Source organism: Bemisia tabaci, chromosome 5 (genome assembly GCF_918797505.1).
Source record: "Bemisia tabaci chromosome 5, PGI_BMITA_v3".
Taxonomy (NCBI): Eukaryota; Metazoa; Arthropoda; class Insecta; order Hemiptera; family Aleyrodidae; genus Bemisia; species Bemisia tabaci.
The window spans coordinates 56,923,707-56,939,099 of NC_092797.1; the positions used below are offsets into that span (position 1 = coordinate 56,923,707).

The following is a 15,393-nucleotide window of genomic DNA, read 5'->3' on the forward strand; positions in this document are numbered from 1 at the left end:
TAAAGATAAACCATCACAAACATTGACGTAATACTTACAAGGGGAGCTTCCCAAGTGTAACCGGAATTTCGAGTTGAAATTTCGCATGAAGACACTAGAGATGATTTTAGGGATGCCGTATTTTTTCGTTTTTTCGAATGGGGTCGGGAAAGCCCTCAAAGAAAGGGCTAAAGATGCGGAAAAAACGCGTGCGCTAGCGGCACAAGGTAAACGTAGGTGATAGAGGCTCTCCATTCTTATCAGTTCCGCATGGCCAAACGGTAGCGTGCTCGCCTCGCAGGCGGGAGGTCGTAGGTTCGGATCCTGACTACATATCTTAATTTTATTTTACTTTATGCTTGTTTATTTTTCACTTACTTTATTTTGCACCATTCTCTCCGCAAACCGACTTATGAGGTAGAACACGTAGTGACTGAAGATTTTTACATACCTATGCTGATAAAAACTCGAAGTTTCCTCGGATTGAAACGTTATATATAATTGAATAAACAAAACACTCTAAAACTTACCAAATTTCGATGCCAAGCTGAATTTCCGGAGTATCAGTCAGATACAGATTCGACTGATACCTACTTCGAAAATTCAGCTTGGCGACGAAATTTGGTGAGTTTTAGAGTGTTTTGTTTATTCAATTATATATAACGTTTCAATCCGAGGAAACTTCGAGTTTTTATCAGCATAGGTATGTAAAAATCTTCAGTCACTACGTGTTCTACCTCATAAGTCGGTTTGCGGAGAGAATGGTGCAAAATAAAGTAAGTGAAAAATAAACAAGCATAAAGTAAAATAAAATTAAGATATGTAGTCAGGATCCGAACCTACGACCTCCCGCCTGCGAGGCGAGCACGCTACCGTTTGGCCATGCGGAACTGATAAGGATGGGGGCCTCTATCACCTACGTTTACCTTGTGCCGCTAGCGCACGCGTTTTTCCGCATCTTTAGCCCTTTCTTTGAGGGCTTTCCCGACCCCATTCGAAAAAACGAAAAAATACGGCATCCCTAAAATCATCTCTAGTATCTTCATGCGAAATTTCAACTCGAAATTCCGGTTACACTTGGAAAGCTCCCCTTGTTAGTCGGCTTTTTTTATGCTGTGGGTCGCTTACCGACGGCAATGCTGTGATTGCGACTGATGGTCACGCCCATTTTTCTTCATCCAATCACAGACAACTTGACTTTTTTATGACAACAGAAGACAACAATCTCTTGCAATCACTCCATCAACATACTCGGGACTCAGATGACAAGTGATTCCGGCTGATGGCGTCAAAGCGTCTCAAGACTGATGGTCTAACTAACAAGTTTGACAAACTAAGCTCTGCCCATTTCTGATGACATCAATGAAACAAAACACAAATGATTGCACAGTGACGGTGACTGACAGCATAAAAAGAAGGCGACTAAGTAATATGTATCAACTGATATTAATCAAAATTAATCATGTATTATCTCATACTGTGTTTTTTGCTAAGTCCTGACGATGGCTGCGGCTGAAAAGCTTCGACTAATAAATTCTTCAATTTCAAGTTAAGGTGAGTTAACATTTTATTTTAACCCATAGCATTAGCTACCCGACAAACCAAAAATACTAAGTGCTACCTACTACCATACTATAGTGTGTCAACACTTTCAATGGCAGAAATGAGTTGATATTAATGTACTGCATCAACTCATCAACTAGCCGCATAGAAATACTGATCAGCAGTGCAGAAAATGCCAAATCACGCGTGAAAACGTTGAAAAGCCCCCAAAATGTGGAAGGAGAGAAAATTTTGAAGGGTCTTCAGTCGAAAGTCAATGAAAAAGAGAAGAAAAGGTTTTTAAATTGGTGGGAAATTTTGTGGAGAACCGATAGGAGAAAATGTGGAAAGCCCACAGGCGAGCGTGTGAAAATGTGGAAACTTGGAAGAATCTGCACCCCTGATGCTGATCAAGTTCTACGACTTTAAAATTTTATCAGTTCGGAGCGTTCGCTACACCAACAATGTTGTTCAACAACTGGACTGTGGGTGATGATTTAACCTACAAGTTGACACTTAGGACAATGAGGCAAAACATGCAAAAAAAACACCCAATATCAGGGCACTTACTTACTTTGTCTGACTGTAAATCGTTGAGCGATACTCCATCAACTATTAGGGATTCGGCACTTTCTTTGGAGAATTTGCCGTACTTGATATTCATGCTGGCCACTCCCGACCGTTCAAGACGATAGACAAGAGTACCGCAAGGATTCCATCATGATTCTTCACGAGAAATGAAAAAAACACGCCGAAAGCGGTATCATGAAATGACAAAAAGTTAAAGTACTCAACTCCGGAATGCACTTGCAAGATCAAGATCGATCTTGTAGTGGAACCAAGACCCGGTTGACTAACAGCGTAGGTAAAATGTGCCGAATAGCTCAAGAGTTCCCGTTCTAACGGATGCACCCTTGGACTTGCCCAACTTGCGAGGAAGAAATCCGAAAACTGAGGGTTGCAAAAATCGATAACACAGCAAATTGTCAAATTGATTACAGAAGAAGACACCTGCGGAAAACTGTCTTTTGGAAATTTTTCCAACAAAACATTCTATTGGAATTTTGCCAGATTTATGAGATAAATTAATTTAGAATTAGAAACAGAGTGTACATACTATTTAAAAAGTTTAGCTATCTGGCAACTGGGCAAGGAAAAATGGAGATATCAACCGGTGGCGTCGGTGCCCCGCGAATTTGCAGTCAGTTCGAATAGAGTCCCTTTATACGTATAAAGGGACTCTAGTTCGAAGTTAGACTTGGAAATCTAGTGGTTCATATGTAGGTACTCCGAAATGCCGCTAAAATTGATATTCGTTCCAACTAGTAGATCTTATAATATCTAACGATGTTTTTACTCGGTTCATCCCGGTTCTTTCTCTCCAGTTTGTTTTTCGATTTGGCTATATTCATATTCCCTGTCCAAACGATTGATCTTGATTGATCTTGAAAACATTTTCAGATAAAGGTATAATAAGTAGGTACCTAAGTACCATCGATCCTCGACACTGGGTTTCTCTCACTTTGCACTGTCCTTTATTAGGTATACCCCTCCCCATCACTGAAATCAAACTTGGAGGGTTGAATCTTCTTGAAATTGAGGGACTTGGAGGACAAGCCTCATGAGTGAAATTTTTGCGAATTAGAAGTCGAGAGACAGTCAGAAAAATCATGGAGTACTCTATGAGAAAAGTCAGAAGTCAATTTAGAATACCTATCAAAAAATACGTGTTAGATGTGTCAAAATTACACGGAAGAATTAATTACACGCCAGAAGCCTAGGTATATTTTAGCATATCAAGAAATACGTGTTCGTTAATTATCCTTGAGGGCAAATAAGAGTTCAAACTGTCTTTTTGATGCTTAAAAATTGGAATTTAGGAACGAATTTTACACTGACCAGTGAGAACTACCTAGTCTTACTTATTACCCGAGACCATTAGTAACGCAATTTTTTTAAAACCTGCACTGGAAATATCCTTCAACCCTGGAATTCCCTTTAACTCAGCGCAGATGAGGGGAGTGTTCCTTCCGATTTCTTTTTAATTTTGCCTCTTCTTCAATTTTTGAGCTCTCAGGGTCAAACTTACGCCAACATTTTCAAATTGTCTTTCTCAGTGAGTAAAGTAGGGATTTGCAAAAAGTTAAGGAACATTTTTCCCAGTTAAGGTACCTATACAGTTTCGCGAATCTGGTTAAAATTCCAAAGTAGACAAAAAAAAAAAAAAAAAAAAAAAAAAATAGACTGAGTAATAACGGATTACACACACAAAAAAAGTCGAGTTATGTAGGTATTCCTGAGAAAAAAAATCACTTCCCCAAGTAGCAGTGATCGCGATAAATAGCGATTTTATCGGATGATGATTATCGATAGAGATACAAATGCATGCAGGGTGTACCAAAAGTCCGTCCCACCCCTGCTAACTTTTGAACGAATTGAGCTAGGGTAATGAAACTTTGGTCCCCCTAAGGGGGGAGGGGGGGGGGCAACTTTTTTTTTCTTCAAATGGCAACCCCTCTCTTGTGATACATCATTCGAAAGAACATAAAAAACTAAGAAGTTTGGCGGAAACCGCAGATCAATATCTTAATTTTTGACCGAGTTATGATAGGTCAAAGGTCAAATTTGACCTATTTTCAAAAAATCATAACTCCGGTTCAAATTATCGTAAAGAAAAAAATAAAATGGGAAAATTTACCAAATTGTGTCCGCTTTTAAGTAAAAATTGCAGAAATCACTTCGATTTAATTTTAAGCGGGGCTCGGACGTCCCCAAATACCTCAATTCAAAGGTCATTCAATTTTCCCGCGAAATAAGCAAATTTCCTCTAGATTTGCCTCCACATTATCTCAGTAAGGTCAAAATCAGTTCAACATTACGTTGGCAAGTCCCCAAACAGGAAAAGTTAAAAAAAAAAAACGAAATTTAAACGGTCAAATTTAATCACCTTAAATTTCGTTTTTTTTTTTTTTAAATTACAAAAGGTGAAGGTATGACAAGATTCCGTTCTGGGCCCAATTCTTATGGGAGATGCATATTCTTTAAATTAACGACTAGGTAGACTATAAACTTATTGGTGCTTTTGTAGGTTAATTGACTAAAGAGCTTTGATATTCAAGGGAGGATCGTCCTATCACAACTGTTCAATGGATATATTGCAGGGAGAGGGGGGGGGGATTGATTGCTTTATCTTTGAATGAAAATTGAGATATTTTGATAAAGTACGGCGTTAAGTAGTTGAAAATTCGGGGGTTGCGCCTCAATGGATTTTTTTTTTAAATTTCATGGTAAAATAATGTACCTAACACTGAAAAATTTTGAAGTATGATTTTTCTTGTCAACTGCTATAATAATTATTTTCAAAATTGATTGTATGCATCCTATTAAGTATGGTTTTGTTTTTTTCTTTTTTTAAATAAATATACTTTTAAAGAGACTCAGCATCCAAAGAGGAATGAGACGCTTGACTTATGACAAGAGAAGCAAGAACAATGGTGTTGAGTGCAAGAAAAAGTTTGTTAAAAATGCATTGGCTCTTAACTTAATTTCTTAGAAAAACGAACTACGTAGGTAAAGGATTTGATTTAAAAGTTCAAAAGTTAAATACTTGGTAAATACTTACCCACAAATAGTTTCTCAAATGACACAATTCGTGATGATAAAAAAACTCCGAACATTTTTTTAAAAGCTGCCGGTGATGCGCGTGGGTCCATTTTTGAACTTTGAGGGTCATGACGTCATCCATGGTATTTCTTGACACACAGAAAGGAGAAAACTAATAATTTGAACTAAAATACCATTAAATTGATGGTAAATGAAAAGAAAATAGATAAACAAAAGTTTAGGTTCTTCTCCTGCAGATAAAGTGTTTGTATTTATTAGGTACTTCAGCTTCTATAAAATCTAGAATCTTTTTACATTCAACCAAAGACTCCACTTAATTTCTTTAAGAACTTGAAAGTCTTATAATCTCACAATAATTTTGATTTCAAACTTTTAACCGATATTGAAAAGTAAAAGTTGGCTGTTAAAACCTCTCTGAAATATTAACAGCAAATGGAAAAAAGTTCCTGATTTTGAATTTTAAAAACATTATAATAATTAGGTAGGTATTACTGTTCTTTTTTTTTGGGGGGGGGGGGGGGTCAAAGTAGTCAGTTACCATGTTAAAGGTGAGAGGAAGTTATGTTGATGAGTCTTCAAAAGACTTAACAGACCTCCTTTGAGGAACAGCATCAATAAAAGCGGTTCTTAATGATATTGATTTTATGGTACACTATAAGCAATGTATAATCCATTCCTTGACGTCACTTTCAAAATTGATCTCACTTTCAACAGTACATAAAATACAACTACATGATAACATACAAATATTTCTCAGGCAGAGCATTAGAGAATTACAAATTTATAAGAAGAAGCTGGAAATTACTAAGTCAAATGGCTGTAGAGCTCAGAGCAGGATGATATCCTGTGCATTACTGAATGGAGGTGGGAGTAATTAGAGAAAAGATGAATGATTTTCCCACACTTACTCACAAACGTAGATAAACTTATCAACAAAAATTGGATAACTCAGAGTTTGAAAGATTAAATGAGACAGCTATGTTCCGAATTTAAGACTGCTTCTCTAATCATAGACATCTTGCACTGTTCCATTCATTTTTGGTTGTGAGTTCTCGATAAGATTATTTCTAATACTCTCGCTCTGCTCCCTTGCCCCTTTTTGGCCCTGATTTGGTTCCATCTATACATATCTGATTCACAGCATGCGGTGAAAGTTTGTATCAGCTGAAAGCGTAGGCTATATACTCTGCCAAGCTGAGGAAGAACGCTGTATGAACATACAGTTGCCAAATTTCTTCCTATAAAACGTTCATTTTAGAGGAGAGTTAAGGATATTATCTCTTGAAATTTCCAGATACTTTCGATCTGATTATTCATTTGAAAAAAAAAAAAATAATAATTGAAAAAATCGTGGAAAAATAATTTCAGATTTCCCTTAAAATTTATTCACATTTTACCTGTCGATGGAAATTAGTAGCATCTGAAGGCTCATAAAGGCTTTCATCCTTGGCCAGGCAGTGCTGGTGGAAAAATCTGGAGCTTCATTACACATATATGGTCTTTTACATTGTTAGTAAATGCGCGGTAACTTGACAATTCATAATTACAATCTCATGATGTAAGATTATGTAATAAAAAAATAATAATTAATTTAAAATACATGTAATTTTGATAAATAAGATAAACCATAATGAATACTGAATTAGAGAATCATTCAACTTTGTGTGGAGCAAAAATACCTGAAATTGGAGGGGGTATCTACTATTTTAAAATAGGTATCATGCAAAACTAGTTTAATTCATTTATTAACTACCTACTAGCTTCTGCTCTTCCAAGTCTAGGTACGAGAAAACGGTTTACTGATTCATGAATTCTTTCCTTTCCTTTTAAAAGGACACCTATTCATTTTCTTCTTACAAATAATTCCTCTTTTACTAGTTTTTTACATTTTTTTTTTCTTTTTTTAACTGCCAAACTACTTGAGGGACAACTTCTAGATTTCTTTGCTGTAAGTTCATTTAGTGTAAAGTTCCAAAAAGCTTGTCAAATATCTATTAAAACCTCTTGATGACGTCCAAAATTGATGGAATGGTCAGTTTAACATTTCCTAAACGTAAAAAAGAAAAAGTTAAGGTTTGTGAAGAAGTGAAGAACGAAGTTAAACAAAAATCATGTTAACTTTTTATCAGCGTTTTTGACTAATAAAGCATTCAATACTGACGATAATCATGCTTCAATTCACTGTCTCTATCACTTTTCTTCTTTAATTTGCCACTCCTATTAAACTGCTAGTCAATCATAACTGAACAAAACTGTACAGGATGGATTGCAAAGTTTGGAAAATTTTACAATCTAGAAAGAAAACTAGGCTATGAGGTTTTGAGAGGTTGAAATTCTCGTCTGTTCCAACAGATATTTCTACAAAATTTGGCAAAACAAACAGAGATTTTACTTGGAAAAATGAGACAAGAGTTGGGATTTTAAAAAGAACTGCAAAAAGTTTTCCATTTACTGAATAATTCAACATAAAAGTTTCTTAACTATCTTGCAACAGAATGTTTTAAAATTACTCAGCAATTCACCAGAAAACAAAGACAAATGAGACTAGGTAAGCGATTTTACATTCACTCACATCAGCTATACTCTGAAATGAGTGAGATGGTATACATGATTTTATTACACCTGCGCCAAAATTTACCACAACTAATGCAACAGAAAAATTATGACTGAACAGAACATCAATACCTACAACGAGTATTCAATTTTACCAATTGCAAGATTTTTTGAATAAAGCTTCTCCTCTTTTTTCACAACCATTAAGTTGGTATCTAATGTTTTTACATCCTTCGACATTGCTGTTACTTAGAATAGGAAACATATCAAAAAAAGCACAGTAACCTAATAGGTAAGTATGGTTCAACCAAATGTAATAATTCCTCGAAGACGTCCTTGATTTTTCTTTTCTATGAGCATTCTATTTTTGTTGTCTTGTTTCTCTTCCAAAAAAATAAAAATACATAAGAGCAGAAATTTTGAGACACCACGTTGGAGATACAAGATTTCGCATTTTGGCCATCAATTTTCTACTTACAAAAGAAAGACATGACAAATGAATAGGTGTATAAATAAATTAAATAAAAACTTGTATAATAATAATATAATAATACTAATTTTTATTCTTTCACTTGTCCACAGCATATATACAGGCAATATGACAGGTCATCCTGATGCCTAGAATACAGTTTATGTACATTATGTCCCTCAGGGGGCTGGGGACAAAAATAACTAAACCAACCCAGGATTTGGAGGCCGGAAGTGTCCCTCTATCACTAGTATGAATTTCGTTTTTGGAGACGGGACATTTTGGGGGGTCTTTGCATAGAGTCTTTTTCACATGAGTGGTCTCTCGTGATTTTTGCACCGAAAAGTAAAGACAGAGGTAGGTTCAACAAAATTAATTTTAATAGATGATAGTGTAAAATTGGAACATTTATACAGTAAGAGACTCAAAATTTTCCTTCACAAAATGATTATTTTCTATGGCTTTGATGCTCTAAAAGGGACACTCTCAAGTACACATTCCAGTGAAATTTTTGTACTCTTCATTCAAGATGATAATTATCGAAAGTTCTTGTCAATAGTATTGGCCTGTCTATTTTTACTCGAAAAGGTATAAGTTTATGGAGCAGATGGATTCAGTAAGAGGAAGCTAGTCCTAACAAAAGTTTGAAACATGCGTCTGAGTTTCGATATCAATTAACCGATTCAACAATTTTTGGGTTTGTGTCTCCGAGTCGATCAGGTAATTGAAAGATGTAGATGTTTGCGTTTGAGTGCTGCTAAAACTTTGAGACGAAAGAGCTGTCACTTGATACGGATTTTCAAAGGGATCAGTTTGGGTTTCAGAGGTGGTCAGTTCATCAAGCAGGGATTTATTATTCCTAATGTCTTGATATGGCAGGAACACCGTCTGGGTGCCAACATCTTCTTCCCGCAATTGTTTGCAATTTGAGGTTTCATAATTGATACGGTAGCATTCGTCCAACTGCGCGATAGGCGAGTCGCCAAAAAGCTGATCCTCCAAATCTGTCTGTGTGATATTGTCAGACCATGAGCACAGGCTAAGCCCAGTGGTTTGCGTGCTTTGTGATAATTTCGGAGAGTTGGACGTCTCAAAGTTATCATAATAGCTTATCAAATCTGATAGATTGTTGGAGGAATCATCAAAGAAAGATGACTGAATGTCTGTCTGAGAGAGCTGACTAGAGGAGTGGAATGTTTGTGTGCTCTGAGAGAGTTTTGGTGAGTTAGAGAACTCAAAGCTATCATAGTAGTTGCACGAGCTGCCGTCATCAAAAATGACATCACAGCCAGTTCGTGTAAATGCAAAATTTGAAGCAAACGGCTCCATAGTCTGAGTGCTTTGAGATAATTTTGGGGACGTTGGCAATTCACAACCGTCAAATACGCTCCTAATGTTGGAGTTGCGCTTACTACTAAAACTATTGAGCTCATTTAAGTTCATGTCAGTTTGGGGAAAACCCAGGAGGGGCTCGCTATCTCTTGATTTTTCGCCTGGTCCTGACCATTCTGGACAACTCGAATTAGCAGGCTCATTACATTCTATCTTTACAATTAATTTTGACTCATCAGAACTATTGAGGGCGCTTTCAAAAGTTTTGATAGGATTTTTAGTAATATGGAAATTGGAGTCCGGGCCAAAACCTCTGACTGGATTATCATTTTCCAACAAAGTTGTATTCCCCAAGTCAAAAACTTCTGTCAAATTATTCTTGCTCTGAAAAATTGTTGAAAAATCAGATGGTTTAGAAGTAGTTTCTTTAACCTCCATTAATTTTTTCAGAACAATATTTCTTTTGACTAATGAACCTAGATCAGTTTTCGCTCGTGGTGCTGCAGTAATACGTTTCTTCTTCGACAAACCTGTCAGCAACTGCAAGTTTTCTCGATTTTTAAAGATTGTCTTTGGTTCTGGACTAAATTGAGGAGAAATTGAAATCTGCAGCCCTTCTTCAGTACAAACAGGGATGGAGGGTTTTGGAAGAATGCACATGAAGGATGTTTTTGCCATCTTCAGTCTATAAAAAAATACAAATAAGATTAATAATCATAAGAATGGACATAGTTCATGCAGGGTTTAAAGTCCCAAATCATGTGACAATTACGTATTTTCAAAAACAATTTTTGTAAATTTTCTTGTATCATCTCTACTATGAGCTCTGAGACCTCCTAAATTTGCCTTCCTAATCTGGTAACACATAGTTCCAGCTTTCTACCGGGCCAATTTTCATGAATTTTACGGCTACCGACAGGTAATTGTTTTTAAATGAGCTTGCTTTATTCAAGTTTGGAAAATTTGACCCAGGTTTTTGGATAATACATGGTAAAATTGCGAATTTTCCCGCTTAAACAATGTAAATTTTTATTTTTTGTCACAGTTTATTAGAGCGTTCTATCGGTCCGATTTCCATAATTTTTCTGTTATCAACAGATGATAGTTGTTGGATGAGCCCGCTGTAATCAGAATTTGAAAATAGAGCCCAGACTTTTTTATATGAGAGTGGACCAAAGAGCTTAGGAAAGGGGGCAAAATTTGAAACTCTCGCCATTATTCATTGGCGGGAATTTCAAATTTAGCGGAAAATTTAACTGAGCAGGAAACGTTGAATCTTGGTCTGTTGGTAGGGTAAGTGAATTGAAGGTATGCTCCTTTGCTACAGAATAGCAAAAAGCGACAAAGCGCTCCGCTTCGTTTCGTTTCAGTCTTGGCGAGACGTTTGAAATAAATGCCGAGTTTTTCATTTGATTCACCTTGGTCCAATCGCTCCCGGCTAGAGGGAGATTGGGCAAATAAGAGTCAGATAAGAAAATCTTTTCATTTTCTTTGGTAGTTCTTTTGCAGACGCGGGCCTAAGAGAGCGCAAAGAGATCTCTGGGGGCTGAGCTGCGTAGCGGCCCGGGGGCATACACCCCCAGTAATTGAATATGAAATTTTTCATTATAAATGAAGTTTTTCCAGATGAAAATTTGGAAAAAAACTGCAATGCGGTTCAACTGCATTAACATACAGTATAAACCGTATGAGGGACTGTTGTCACAGGGTTAGGGATCCTGCGAACCCCAGCTAGTAGCCTCTGCCTTAAAGGCAAAGCTATAAAGCCCACCTTATTCTTCTTTGAAAAAAGAAAACTAAGAGTGGAGATTTGAAACAGCACAATGGAGATACAAGGTGTCGCATTTTAGCCATTGATATATTTTCTCCCATTTCTATAATTATAGAGGACAAATATAATATGTTACCTTCTATACTTATCATCTACTGAATGATTTTTACGCGTGGCGTGCAAGAGTAAGTTATGGCGTGACGAATAAGACTGGCCGCAGGAACATTTAAATTCAATACCACATTCACCCAAATGGCGTTTTAAAGCTGCTTCAATGGAGAAAGACTTGTCACAGCGGCTACATGTGAAGCGTTTTTCACTATGCACTTTAAGAAAATGCTGGAACACAAAATTGAAAAACTATAGAAAATGGGAAATCTTGATAATAAGTAATAAAGGCCTATACATAGAATACCATGAAATTTGACGCCCTTTAAATTTTGATATCATACAGCATGTTGTTTTTTACGACTTTTTGAATCTGAAGAATTTATAGAATACACATTTTCCATGTGCCAATCTTGAGACAAGCAGGGCTGAAAAGTGACTTTTTTGCCTATCTTACACACATTTCCTGCTGGATAATATTATAAAACTCTCATTTTGAAGGTTCAATAGGATAATGAAATAAAAACATGTGCACTCTAATTTTGCTGATATTCACCACAATTACTAGGCTTAAATCTTGAGTGCCAAAAATTTAGAGGTAAAGAATAATTAACATAAGTACCTGTTTCAAATACTTCAGCTGGTCAAAGAATATTTTCTTCTTGTTTGACTTTATGTTATCATGATACTGACAGAACTTGACCGGGCAATAATACTGATAGATTACATTATCACTCTTCTTTTCGAGACTGCTTCGATTTGGTTCGATGAGCTTATGATACTTCTCTAGGTGCATTGTCAGATTCGAGGAACTCTTGAAGATCCTTGGGCAATGGTCAACTGGACATGGAATGTTTGTTTTGATATCACACAGATCTGCTTCAGACGGAAAAATTTTCAAAATTGTAAGGTCACCACCTAAAAAAGACAGAGGAGAGATTAAAATTTGACAGTTTGAATCAGATCTACAATTGTGATCAAGTAGGGGTAGGTAGCAAGCATTTACCTTTGAGATTATTTCAACCACTGTTCAGAAAATTCACTCCTGTATCATACTTAGGTATCTCCAAAAAATTCTATCAAATTTTTAAAAAGTTGTCAAAGTTTGAGGAACCTTAGAGAGAATTAAATCTTACGCCGGGTGCAAGAATTATTATTTGAGGCGGAACAAGGCAAAATGTGCCACTTTTGAAAGTTTGTAATGGCGACTAGTCAGAACACAACTTTTAAGTTTACGTTAGCAATTTTGAGTGATAACCCCTGCATCCAAGGGTTTGTTCAGTGGACTAATTGATTTCTGGAATGTTGTCCTCTCTTCTTACGCATGGTCTTGCTCGTGGGTGGTTTCACGATAACTGGAATAGTTTGGTCGCCGTAACAGACAACACAGTTTTCCGTCATATTTTTAGTAGTAATGATAATCACTCAAATTTTTTGGATTAATCTACACAGGGTTACGTGTTATAACGCTTTTCAAAGATTTATCGCTCTACTTTTCAATTTAATATATAAATGACCGAAAATGCGCTGTCTGTTACGCTGACTTTTTACCGTGTAACAGACAGCACATTTTCAGTAATTTATATATTAAATTGAAAAGTAGAGCAATAAATGATTATAGAAAGCGTTATAATACGTAACCCTGAGAAGATTAATGCGAAAAAAGTCGAGGGATTGTCAGTCCTACTAAAAATATGACCGAAAAATGTGTTGTCTGTTACGGCGACAAAACCATTCCAGATATCGTGAAACCACCCTCATAGGTAAATGGTTCAATAGAAAGGAGACAAGGAAACAACGGATAAAAGGCTAAAATATATAAAATTACACGGGATGTTTTGGTGTCTCACGACACCATTATCAACCACTAAAATCAGTAAAATACAAAAGTAAAAAAGAGATTAAAATAGAAAGAAATCAGCATGGGGTTACATCATAGAGAAAAAAAGGAGGTGTTTGCATTTCGGGCATCTTGGATATTTTGGATGACGTAGGTCGGTACGGCGACTTTTATCATCAATTTTCTCAGAAATGGTGTAATTTATGGAAAAAAGTCATTCTATAAAAAGTGCTTGAAATTATATCATAAGTTGATTTAAGCAAAAAAATGGGACATTATGGTTCGTTTTTCATACTTCTTGTTCCGGATTTCGCTGGACAGGTTGTACCAACCTACGTCACAGAGTAAACAAACCTATGCAAACACCTCCTTTTTTTTCTCTATAGGGCTTTTTTTTAATGCGGATCGCTGTGGATCGCGATGAACATCAGTATTTTTTAATTCCGTTCCTCAGCGTAATCCAAGCGTTCCAGGTGGATCAGGGTGGATCGCTGGATCGCTCTTCCGAGGTGGGGCGAGCTCGCGATCCACTGTGATCCTAACCTAACGCGAGGAAGTTGCCGTCCCCAAAAAATCAAAACAATAACAAATCGAACCAAATTCCAAGTTTGGATTTTTTTATCACCTGGAACACTTGGATCGGTCCGGATCGCTCAGGATTCCAATCCAGTGCGTTCCACCCTGATCCGCGATAAAAAAAAAGCCCTTATGGGGTTACATGGTGATGGTATGAAATACTGCAGTGATGTTGTTGTTTGTTGAGGTTGATTGAATTCCACCTTGCGGATAAACAGCCACTTACGAAAGGAAAGGATCACACACAATGATCATTTCCCTAAGGAATAAACAAAGTTTAATAATGTTCCAAATGGTGATTCAACAGGAGTAAACAAAAAAGTCCAAAATATTAACAGACCTCGAAAAAGGCGACAGCTGCTGCCATACTTGCCATGCTCATCGATGCTAGGTTTCTCTGGGTTTATTGAAATTTCGGGCTTTTTTGTTTACTCCTGTCATCACTGCGGTCTTTCATACCATCACCATGTTACACCATGCTGGTTTCTTTTGATTTTAATTTCTTTATTATTTTTGAATTTTACTGTTTCTAGCGGTTGATAGTGGTGTGGTAAGACACCGGAATGTCCTGTGTAATTTTATTTATTTAAGCCTTGTTCCTGCTGTTTCCTTTTTACTGTTTCCGTTTAGGGCTGCTTGTACATGTCTCTGTTCTATGTAAATGGTTCAATTGGCATCGTTTCCTTAAATATCTCTACCAGCAGCTTAAATCATGGGAAAATTTTTATAATACTCTTACCGACAAAAATAGTTTGTGACATGATCAGACGCTTTCTTTAGTTCCTTATCCTGTTGTTTCAGGTCAAATGATAATCGGAAGAATGAGAAAATGATACGTATTCCTGTTATTTTGTTGCCTAAGGAAATGGGGCAAACATAGCTTGACATGACGTTAGAACTTGTCACTTGAGTTCACTGCCTACTTTCACGTTCTCTTTGGTAGTAACGGTATGTATCGCAAATGATAACGGAAAAATATATTCTACAGTTTTTTCTTGGACATATTCGCGTCTCAATCAATATTGATTAGCTATCTGTTAATCTGTTTACTGTTTAGTCTGTTCTGTAATGATACTCTATGATTCAAGATTCAACATGCACAGCACACAAGAACAAGACACAACTGACACAACACTAGGGATGGAGATGGACGAATATCGAATTCGAATGCGATTATTCGAATATTCGAAACTTTTCGAATGCGATTATTGCGAATATTTGAGAATTCGAATCTTGCGATTGCGAATAGTTCGGATGGAATATTCGAATATTTTCGATTATTGCTTTGATTTTTGATTTTTTATGAACCGTGAGAGATAAAATGACACTTTTGACACTTTTGAATTTGATTATTCGGATATTTGAATGCGATTATTCGAATATTCGAATTTGCGATTCGAATACCTCGGAAGCGAATATTCGAATGTGATGCGATTATATCGGTGCCGATGATTCGAATATCGAACATTCGAATATCTAAATATTCGACCATCCCTACACAACACATTACACATTTAGCTGAATCAAAATATAATACACTGTTGTCTGATCGTACAAAAAATAGTTAGTACTTTTCTTTACACTAGGCATTGCATTATT

At 36.4% G+C, this 15,393-nt stretch overlaps 2 protein-coding genes across 2 annotated transcripts in view; both read right to left on the reverse strand.

The window, feature by feature from the left end:
* SPoCk (secretory pathway calcium atpase) overlaps positions 1 to 2,577 on the reverse strand; it is a 78,939-nt gene extending 76,362 nt beyond the window's left edge. The window contains exon 1 of the mRNA XM_072300999.1: positions 2,096 to 2,577. Coding sequence (XP_072157100.1) covers positions 2,096 to 2,185 — 90 coding nt within the window. The 5' untranslated portion in view covers positions 2,186 to 2,577. The remainder of the gene's footprint in view (positions 1 to 2,095) is intronic.
* Positions 2,578 to 8,235: 5,658 nt separating this feature from the next.
* Asciz (ASCIZ zinc finger protein) lies at positions 8,236 to 14,891 on the reverse strand. The gene is made up of 4 exons (XM_019042072.2): positions 14,534 to 14,891; positions 12,001 to 12,296; positions 11,407 to 11,609; positions 8,236 to 10,184 (listed from the first exon to the last, which is right to left on the reverse strand). Exons 1-4 carry the CDS (start codon positions 14,553 to 14,555, stop codon positions 8,801 to 8,803), a joined length of 1,905 nt encoding a protein of 634 aa, XP_018897617.2. The 5' UTR covers positions 14,556 to 14,891; the 3' UTR covers positions 8,236 to 8,800.
* Positions 14,892 to 15,393: the final 502 nt, after the last annotated feature.